The 10,824-nt window shown below is 46.4% G+C and overlaps 2 protein-coding genes across 2 annotated transcripts in view; both read right to left on the bottom strand.

Annotated features, from left to right (window-relative positions):
- Positions 1 to 1,018: 1,018 nt before the first annotated feature.
- Positions 1,019 to 2,437, bottom strand: LOC308173412 (E3 ubiquitin-protein ligase TRIM35-like; the record flags this gene model as incomplete). Its single annotated transcript, XM_080548439.1, has 1 exon — positions 1,019 to 2,437. One exon carries the CDS (start codon positions 2,435 to 2,437, stop codon positions 1,019 to 1,021), a length of 1,419 nt encoding a protein of 472 aa, XP_080404565.1.
- Positions 2,438 to 9,736: 7,299 nt separating this feature from the next.
- The window catches only part of LOC308173435 (contactin-3-like), a gene marked incomplete at both ends in the record, with an annotated part of 50,860 nt that continues 49,772 nt past the window's right edge, over positions 9,737 to 10,824 (bottom strand). Inside the window, 2 exons of the mRNA XM_080548468.1 lie at positions 9,737 to 9,828; positions 10,773 to 10,824. The exon at positions 10,773 to 10,824 is cut by the window's right edge and continues 114 nt beyond it. Of these exons, the coding sequence (XP_080404594.1) occupies positions 9,737 to 9,828; positions 10,773 to 10,824 (144 nt within the window). The remainder of the gene's footprint in view (positions 9,829 to 10,772) is intronic.

Genomic DNA, 10,824 nt, shown 5'->3' with positions numbered 1-10,824 from the left:
GCCAATAAAGTTGAATAGAGATGAATGACCCTGTGTGGGGGGGTGGTAGACTAGTTAATATGACCCTGTGTGGGTGTGATCACTAGTTAATGGTCACTAGTTAATATGATCCTGAGGTCACCAGTTAATGTGATCCTGTGTGTGTGTGTGTGGTAGACTAGTTAATATGACCCTGTGTGTGTGTGTTGGTGTGTGTTGGTGTGTGTTGGCGTCTGTTGGTGTGTGTTGGTGTGTGTTGGTGTCTGTTGGTGTGTGTTGCCGAGGTTGCCTGAGGTATATTTGGGTGCCAGTGCTGTCGCTCCAGGGGGCTGTTGCGTGGCCTTGCCAGACCCATTTCCTCACTCTGCTTAGGGGCGCTGCCCCGGGGAGGAGAAGGCGTGAGGAGATATGTCGTCACGTTAATTGCAGGTTTCAGGACTTTCTTAGACATCTCAGCAGGAAAAGGGTAGATAGCGACACAGCTTGTTTTGCTAAAAAATAAAATGTTTTAGGCCTGAATAAAAAGCTCTTCTTTAAAATGTGAAAATAGCAATATAAATATAAGTGGTTGGAGAGAGAGAGAAGGTAGTCACACACGCTGGCCTGCCTCGCCGAGCCTCCCTGTCATTCATTTGCTATTATCAATACTAAAATGTATTTCTATAGCCCCTATCCCAGACCAGGGGTCACAAAGTGCTTTACATATATAAGAACGTAATACAAGAGCAACAGTTATAGCAGGTTAAAATAGGCAAACAAGTGAAAATAAGAACAAGTAACAACGTATGTTTTTAGATGTTTTATGTTTCCACTGGTAACATCCTCTAAGCAACAACATATGGGAACTAGCCTCGATCATCTAGTTTGTGTTGTGATAAAGGTCAGACAGTTGAACATCATAATCAAAGGGTTTATTCATCTTTTATTATTCTGGACACATTGCTGACTGATTAGTGTTAGAGTGTTAAAGTGTTATTGCTGTTTGATTGTCTCAGAGGAACACTAAGGTCTAAGTACTGTAAGTTAGTTAATCATTGATTCAGACAGAGGGCGTAACCATGGATACAGACACTTTCTCTGGTAACACCCTCAGAGGATGAAGGTTACAATAATTGTAGATGAAAGGAAAGACTTTCTCAGTGAAGGTGCGTGTGAGTGTGCGTAGGTGTGTGTTAGTGTCAGGGTCAGAGAATGACAGCTTTCCTCTGTCCCAGTCCAGCTGCACTCTGACCCTCTGGGGCTTCTGGCTCACTGTGAGGGGAGTGAGTAGACCACCTGGAACACCTGTATGAAACTCCCCATCATTAAACCAAAGGCACCAGGATCCAGACAAAGAGCCTGAGTCCTTCCTGCATACAGACTCTGTCATCACACCCAGCATATAGGCTGTACTCCCCCCCACCTCAACGTCCCAGCTGTGTGTCCCTGAGTCAAAGCCCTCAGAGCCCAGGACCACAGCATAGGGGTTAATCCTCTCTGGGTTGTCAGGAAGCTGCTGTGCCTCTTCTCTGTATGTCACACTGGTCAGATCCTCAGACAGGATGAGACGTGGGCCTGCAGTGTTGGGGTCCAGAACCACAGGAGTGTATTCCACTATTCCCTGCATCTTCTCCCAGACTCTGAACTGCAGGTTGCCCAGGTGCTTTGCCACGTCTATCAGTGCTCCTGAAACCTTCTCTGGATCCGGCAGTGTGCTCTGGGCTCTGTCCATGGAGGCCTTGAAGTTCAGCAGGAATGTGATGTCATCAGCTTTTAGCTCCTCCTCCATGGCTCTGATTGTGTCTGAAAGGGATGATATCTCTCCGCTCAGCCCCTCAATCTTCCTCTTCATCACCTGACTCTTCTGCTCCTCTTCCTCCCTCAGTGCAGCGATCCTGACTCTCTCTTCATCTCGTAGAAACTGGTGAAGCTTCTCAAATTCCTCCTTCATCTGCCTCTCTGTGTGCTGGGCCTGGCTCTCAATATGTTTAGCTGTTTTATCACAAGTCAGTTTAACCTCTAGAAAGGTCTTCAGCTTCTCCTTTAAGGGGTCCAGTGCAGTCTGGAGTTCACTCTTATGATCCAGTACTGCTTCATCTACCGGGCAACAGTCATGTTTTTTATGCTGTTTTGAAGTCTGACAAATCACACAGATGGGCTGTTTATCCTCCAGACAGAAGAGCTTGAGTTTCTCACTGTGCAGACTGCAGAGCACCTCAGACCCTGCTGCAGCTCTCTGACTTCTCTCCTGTAAGAAGTCCTCACACAGGTTCTTTAACGCCAGGTTACAAGGAGGACAATCCTTGGATGATTTCCTCCTGCACATTGGACATTCCTGAGTGTCTTTTTGTTTCCAGAATTCCTGCAGACAGGTTTTACAGAAGCTGTGGCTACAATGGAGGACGACAGGATCCTTGAAGATGTCACAGCACACAGGACAGGAGAGATTCTCCTCAGAGAGAGAGGGTTTAGACGCCATTCTCTCACCACCTCCGTCTCCCCTGTAATGGCTTCTGAGGTGAAAGTTCACTTCTGAAAACTCACCGCGTTGAAGTCAGTAGGAAGTAAAATCCAGATCTTGACGGTGTTGCTTCTTCCTTTGTGGTTGTTTTGAATGTTGATGGTAAATGAGTGTAAAGTCCTTCAGAGAGTCCTACATATGTAATGTTGTGGGTCATGCTAGTGAACGGCAGCACCAGAGAGCTGAATGTTAGCCTTCTGTGTGGTTCACTTCTGCTCTCCACTGTTTCCTGCTCAGCAGGTTAGAGGGTGGAGCTTCAGACAAGGTATGAGTCACTGTGTTCAAGGGTCACAAGCAGAATGATGTCAGGTGTGTGTGTGTGCGTGTGTGTGGTAGACTAGTTAATATGACTGTGTGTGTGTGTGTGTGTGTGTGTGTGTGTGTGTGTGTGTGTGTGTGTGTGTGGTAGACTAGTTAATATGACTGTGTGTGTGTGTGTGTGTGTGCGTGTGTGTGGTAGACTAGTTAATATGACTGTGTGTGTGTGTGTGTGTGTGGTAGACTAGTTAATATGACTGTGTGTGTGTGTGTGTGTGGTAGACTAGTTAATATGACTGTGTGTGTGTGTGTGTGTGTGTGTGGTAGACTAGTTAATATGACCCTGTGTGTGTGTGTGTGTGTGTGTGTGTGTGTGTGTGTGTGTGTGTGTGTGTGTGGTAGACTAGTTAATATGACCCTGTGTGTGTGTGTGTGTGTGTGTGTGTGTGTGTGTGTGGTAGACTAGTTAATATGACCCTGTGTGTGTGTGTGTGTGTGTGTGTGTGTGTGTGTGTGTGTGTGTGTGTGTGTGTGTGTGGTAGACTAGTTAATATGAGAGGCAGTGAAAGCTCTTGAGCTCTGCGGTTGCTCTGCGATGGAGACAGTTCTTACATGCAGAAACAGAAGCGCTACTTTGTTCTACAAAACGCTGTGGTGAAGACAAGTAATCCTGCTGGAATCTCCCTGAGTAAAACGCCTTGCTGAGCATCGATGTCTGAGTCCCCGGAGACAAGACTTACTGAACTCTACAATCCCGGCATTAGATTACATAAGAGAAGAAGAAGTGCCTTCCACCCAGTTTAGCTTCAGCATGTATTACCCATGCATGTAAAGTAACACTGCATATAATAGCGCTTATGTATCGGTAATTCTATCACCCTCGTTAATTTAAATTATGCTAAGTTGTCAGATTGATTTAAAGCGGCTGTGACAACAGTGGTGTCAGTGTGGCTGTGAGGAAGATCACAGATCGTCATCGGGTGCAAAGAATAAATCTCCCCAGCGTGTGACTTGGCTACTGAGGACGGGCTGGCGTACCGAGAGAGAGCAGTGCTTCATGACCGTGTCGAATCGGCCATTTTAGCAGACGCTTTCCACATCCGAAGCGATTTACAATTAGAGATTACAGGGACATTCCCCCCGGAGTAACTGAGGGCTGAGTGTCTTACTCAGGGGCTCACTAGTGGTGGTGTTTCAGACGGGATTTGAACTCACAACCTTCTGATCTCCAGTCCTACTCACTATCTACTAGACCACCACTTTCCTTATTGACTGTCATATGTGAACATTGACTGGACATGGACATTGACTGGACATGGACATTGACATTGACTGTCATATGTGACACAGTCTGATCGTTTGGTCCGCATGTCGGCGACCAATCAAAATGTTCTGACTTTTCTTTTGAAACACGGAACTACGTTTCAACGTTGTTGAGAATCACAACACAAACTCGCTAGTCGAGCCAAAATACTGCAACAACGCAATGGATTGGGTGAGTAATCCCCACTGCTACCTAGTTAACTAGAACACTACTTTACATTGTTAGCAGGCTCACAAAACAACCTGTGTTAGTTGACTAGCGATGTGTCGTTGATTTTCAACAACGCGGAAATGTGTTTACATTTTTTGAAAGAAAGGTCCAATCATTACATCAGATCCCGACATGAGGAAGCATTAGAACGTGTCACATATGTGGACATTGCTTATATGAACATTGGGGAAACGATGCCTTTAATATGTTGATTAAGAATTAAGAAGCAAGACGACCACGAGAAAACAACTTGTTGCAGTAAACATTTTATTAAGTTACAATTTTAGAAAATTCAACACAAATACACAAAACAATGGTTCACATGCACAAGTTTAGTATACAAGACAAAAACAGTCACTTTTCAATATGAAAACTCTGTTCTACAGCTCGGTATCTCACAGAGATGGTTGATTAATACACCAGTATTAAAATCAAGGGCCAAAAACGTTCTGTATAAAAGCAACAGCTTGTCTTCGTTGGCCAGCTTTAGAAAATATATATGCAAGCTATTTACAGTACAGAGGACCAGCGCATGATTCAGAATTAAACATAATAGCCTAAGTGCATCTATAGGTCACCCAAATGTATTTTTAGTTTCTAATTATGTTGAATTGTATCAGTTCAAAATCAGTTGGCATGATGGCTACGATCATTTTATTTTTCGGTCATCATTTTGTGATAGTTAACACTAGAACAGCCATGTGAGTAAAGAAACATGTATATCTTTGCACTCGATCAAATTTCAGGACCCTCCTTTCATGACTTTTCCTAGATATGTGCGTTCTACCACCCAGTATCCTTACATTTTCAAAATCACATCAGGATAAGCTAGTATAAAGCTGTTTTGGCGTTTTTCTGTGTAGGAGGCAGGCTAATTTACAAGACGTGCCAACTAGTGGTCGTTGTGTGTAAATAGCAGCTTAGCATTGTAAAGAGCCCCGCGGTGGCTCTTTTAGTAGGTAAAAAGGCACGGCTGTTCTAGTGTTAATACATTACAAGGCCAAATAAATTAGGGCATAATTCCTCATAATTTTACAGTCAGGCAGGGCTGACAATGAACGATTAACCTTTGAACTACTGTGTAAATGACAGGGTAGCCTAGCCAAGGTGTCCATATACTATACTGTACTTGCACTGTGTGGCTGCTAAGTAGATATTAGCTGGTCGTTTAGATGAACAAGGTACCTTATTTGGATAGTCTACAACATAACAATGTGTGTTTTATCAGTGAAATGAGTTGACACTGTGTTTCATTTGTATTTTGTTATAGTTGTAGTACTAGAAGAACGTGGGTGGGTCCTACACCTTAATGTTAAATCTCCCTCTCTCGAAAACCAAACAAAACCAAACAAACAGAATTTCAGAAGGCTAATACACCTACAGTATATCAATATGTATCTTATTCTGGAGAAAGGGGGGGGGGGGTTCAGTCTCAAACAGAGCTGAAAATCACCAAAAACATTACAACGAAAGAACATGACAATGTTCCTTTCTTCTTAAACATCTTTTTAACCTTTTTAACATTTAAACAAATACTGTCCTTTCTTCCAGACGGACTTAATAAGTCTTTAAGGGAGTTATAAAACGTTGACCAGCTCAGACACCTTGACTGTACGTTGCTCTGTGACCCGTGGTAGCGAGGGCGGGGTCACTAACCACAGCTAGGACTCTGCACTCAGAAATATCATTTCTCAAAACGACAACCTACCTTGTTGTCAAGGTAACGTGGAAAAAACACACATCTTTGTAAGCAAATACAGGCTCGGAAAAAATAACAAACCAACAAACCAACAAACAGTATAGCTACACTACAACATATCCCATAATAATCTGATTTTGGATGTTATCCCCTTACAGGACTAGGAGAGGAGAGAGAGGTTTTGGGGAGGGAGGGGGGAGGAGGGGAGGAGAGGAGGAGGGGGGGGAGGAGGACATGGTAACATCTCTAACTGTAACCCAACTAAACATGCGCAACAGGCAAACAGGGGATGAGGTGGGGGGGGGGGGGGGCGGGGCTAGGGGGGAGGCACCAGTCAATCACACAGCTCAACTGTGACAGCTGCAATAATGGGGTGGGGGGTGGGCGGGGGGATCGATATCCCATTGACTGACTCTGCAGACGTCTAATCAATGAGCACAGACCTTTATGAGGCCGACCGCTGGCGGAGGCGCTGATAGGAGGCTGATTGTGTCTGCTGCTGTCTGGCCTCTGAGGGGGGGGGGAGGACACACCTGTTCTGGTGGCTGAGCGGGGGGGGGGGGGGGTGGGGGGGGGGGGGGGGAGGGGGACGACGACACACAGTGACCTTGGACGACCGTCAGACGCTGCCTTGTGCTTTTTCCGTTCGACAACAGGAGGACAGGAGGACAGGAGGAGGAGAGGAGGACAGGAGGACAGGAGGAGGACAGAAGGACAGGGGGACAGGAGGACAGGAGGACATGAGGACAGGAGGAGGAGAGGAGGACAGGAGGAGGACAGGGGGAGGAAAGGAGAACAGGAGGACAGGGGGACAGGAGGACAGGAGGACAGGAGGACAGAGGGACAGGAGGACAGACAGGAGGACAGGTGGAGGACAGGAGGACAGCAGGACAGGGGGACAGGAGGACAGACAGGAGGACAGCAGGACAGGAGGACAGGAGGACAGGGGGACAGGAGGACAGGAGGAGGAGTGAGGGCTAGAAGCAGAGGATGATGACAGCCTAATCCGACCCGGATTCGTGATCCGACCTGACCCCCCCCCCAGCCTTAGCTAAACTCCTGGTTCAGCTAAGTTAAGCTACTTAAGCTAAGTAGCTAAGTACCTAAGCTACACATAACTACCACCTCCTAGCACCTAACTAACACCTCCTAACACCCCCCTGACCATCATCAAGTCTGGGCTTGAACCCAGCGGCTGTAGTGTGATGACTGGATGATGGAGGAGACATCTCGTGAGTTTAGAATGAGAAGGTTCTATCTCCGTTTAGAATGATAAGGTTCTATCTCCGTTTAGAATGATAAGGTTCTATCTCCGTTTAGAATGATAAGGTTCTATCTCCGTTTAGAGCGATAAGGTTCTATCTCCGTTTAAGGGAAGTTCAGAGATATTGAGCGTCAAAGTTTTTACATTCCATTATGTTTTGTGAGATGGAATCTTTGTATTTTATTAATTACTAACTAAAAAATGTCAACATTTTAAAAAATAACACCACACAGGCATTAATAAACACCTAATGGATCAGATTATGTAAAAAACTCAAAAAGGGAGATAGAACCTTATAATTCTAACGTCACGATTAGACAATATCACCATCTGGCAGGGAGCCAGGGTAAGAGGGTTCGAGTCGGTACTTTAGACAGAGTATCAGCTAGGCAGCAGCGCAGGATGTGCGTCGGAGGCGGGCAGGGACGACAGGGTTGTTACGACAACCAACCTTTCACCTGGCTTCCTGTCAGAGCTCTTTACAGCCCCGGCATAATTTATTTAAATGCTCTAATAGCTGCTAAATGATGCTGCAGATTGAACCATACATTTATGATGCCAGGGCCTCTCTGAAGACCATGAATGTATAAAGACTATACCTTTCATAATTCACTCCACTCCCATCTCTGCTTTCTGTAAAGCTTTCAACCTTTTGTGTATCAGGTGTGGCTGTGCGTGTAGATACTGTATGTACTATATGTATATAGTTCTATATATATATACTATACATAATGTATATCTACGTTGAATCAACGACCTTCTTCCATTAACGGAGTTCAACATTTTGTCGGTTAGCTCTTTTTGCTTTGCTAATTTGACTAAGAAATAATAATAATAACAAAACAACGACCCTATACAACCAGTTGAGATGTGTGCATGTTCCAGTGAAGGCACTAGGATACTGTCTGTCCTTTACACAACGAGTATGCTTTCCCAGACACTTAGCCAACTGGTCAACGATACTCTGGATAATATCCAGGTCATAAACGACACGCATATCTGGAATAAAGGTCATCTATTCTAAATGTAGCCATATTCCATGAGGGATTTAGCTCGACAGAGTAACTCCACGTGCTTCTATTCTCAGGAAGAAGCTTAGCATTTGGCTGCACGCAGAATGCCGAGTGTGATGTGCATTCATTATTTAGAGAGGCATGAGATACAGAACAACATGGCAAGTCCCATCAGGTTGGAGAGGAGAGGAGAGGGAGGAGAGGGAGGAGAGGAGAGGAGAGGGAGGAGAGGAGAGGAGAGGAGAGGAGAGGAGAGGAGAGGAGAGGGGAGGAGAGGAGAGGAGAGGAGAGAGGAGGAGAGGAGAGGAGAGGAGAGGGAGGAGAGGAGAGGAGAGGAGAGGGAGGAGAGGAGAGGGAGGAGTGGATAGGGAGGAGAGGGAGAGGGAGGAGAGGAGAGGAGAGGAGAGGGAGGAGAGGAGAGGGAGGAGAGGAGAGGAGAGGAGAGGAGAGGAGAGGAGAGGAGAGGAGAGGAGAGGAGAGGAGAAGGAGAAGGAGGAGAGGGAGGAGAGGGAGGAGAGGGAGAGGGAGGAGAGGAGAGGGAGAGGAGAGGAGAGGGAGGAGAGGAGAGGAGAGGAGAGGAGAGGAGAGGAGAGGAGAGGAGAGGAGAGGGAGGCCTGGAGAGCAGACAGCCCAGCAGGAAGGCTGATATCACTGCTGCACTTAGCAGAGATGAGGGTCTGGAGACCCAGGGATCAGCTAGAGCCCTGGCCTGATGAGGGTAGCTGCTAGCTGCTAGCTGCTAGCTCAAACACAAAGCATGCAAGGGGACAAGGGGAGGTTTCTACTGCGATGGTGAAATCATGTTCATGTTTTAGTTTTTTTTTCTAATATACATACACGCACGTTTGGAATTAGTTTGGGTACAGTGTTACATGGTTGTATAACCCAAAACCCATCTGTCTAACGAACAGCTGACCTTAAAGAGCATTAAAGATGTACTGCATGGGACCAGTGATTTCCATTTGGTAAAACCCTTTCTTTCTCCATCATTGCGAAGAGATGAAATAACGTAAGTCAACAATTGATGAAATAAAAAACATAACCGGCGAATGTTTTTTTTTTGTCAACTACTACTTTGGTATGCAGAATGGACTTAAGGCATTAGTATTCTTCAAGGATGGGCATGGAACACACATCATGTAGACATCAGGACTTCCACACGGAAGCATAATTGTTTGTTAGCAAAAAAACACTTTGAATGTTTTCAGAGCATGACGGCACTTATGACATAAGAGGAAATACTGTAGAATATCATCATCATGCACACACACTCAGGCTTCTATCTGACTTGTCGTTAATAACCGCTGCTCCCGTAACCATGGTTTCTGCGTCCAGTCCAGCGTCCACCTGTACTAGTTAGGTAACTAGTTAGGTTAGTCGGTTTGGGGACGTTGTCGGTCGGTCCCGCGGAGGAGAGTGAACACAGGAGCAGGCTGATTGGAGGCTGTGGGAGGGGCCGCTGGGCTGGGAGCGCTGTGATTGGACGGCTTCACCAGGACGAGCTGAGCAGGGCGCTGAAGAGGAGCGCGGAGAGAGAGCGCAGGCTGAGACCGGCCGCCCCCGAGCCCCGCGCACCCATACCTGTTAGAACACAACCAGTCAGTCAATCATACCTGTTAGAACACAACCAGTCAGTCAATCAGCCATACCTGTTAGAACAGAACCAGTCAATCAACCAGTTAGTCAATAAACCAGTTAGTCAATCAGCCATACCTGTTAGAACAGAACCAGTCAGTCAATCAACCATACCTGAGAACAGAGACCAGCAGAGCAGCTCGTCAAGAACAAAAAAATGTCCCTCGTTTCAAAAACGAGGAACACATCTGCATTGGGTCTCTTACGTCTCTTATGTCTCTTATGTCTCTTACGCATCAGATCTCCTGACAAGTCGTCGTAAATCAAAGGCCAACTGTGGTTCCCCCCCGGTCTCCATATCTCCATTATTAATGTCTTCTAACAGGCGGGGCCATTAGAGGACAGAGGAGATAAGGTCTGCAGCAGAGAGCAGATCTCTTTACAGCACAAACTCAACCACGCTTCAATTCTGCACAGCAGATGGGGGGGTGTGGGTGTGGGTGGCAGGGGGGTGGGGGGGGGGGTTGTTCTGTTACTACTCATATGCCGCAGAGCTGAGCAGCCAGTCAACAAGGAATAATCCCCTCGTGGCAGAGATGGATGATACTGCACATGCATTTGTGAAAAGGTCAAGTTTTTCTCTCGTCTCTGGAAATAAGTCTGTTAGTGTTACAACACGGCTGTAACAGAAGCTAGGAACCAACGAGACTAACGTACGTAAACGTGCTACTTAACTGATTTAATCACCGCTGAGGCTTTTATCAACGGACACAGGAAGAGAAACGGGAAGTAGAAACAGGGAGGGAGGGAGGGAGAGAGAGAGGGAGAGAGAGAGAGAGAGAGATAGGGAGAGAGAGAGAGAGAGAGAGAGAGAGAGAGAGAGAGAGGGAGAGATAGAGAGGGGGAGAGAGAGAGAGAGGGAGAGAGAGAGGAAGTCGGAGCAAACGTACTTAGTTTGTGGATATGGATGGGTTCGCTGCCCACGCCTTCGCCGCCCTCACT

This window comes from Nansenia antarctica (genome assembly GCF_963989245.1).
Source record: "Nansenia antarctica genome assembly, chromosome: 18".
NCBI classification, from domain to species: domain Eukaryota; kingdom Metazoa; phylum Chordata; class Actinopteri; order Argentiniformes; family Microstomatidae; genus Nansenia; species Nansenia antarctica.
The sequence above is the reverse complement of the archived record's forward strand: the minus strand, read 5'-3'. Positions and strand labels throughout refer to the sequence as shown.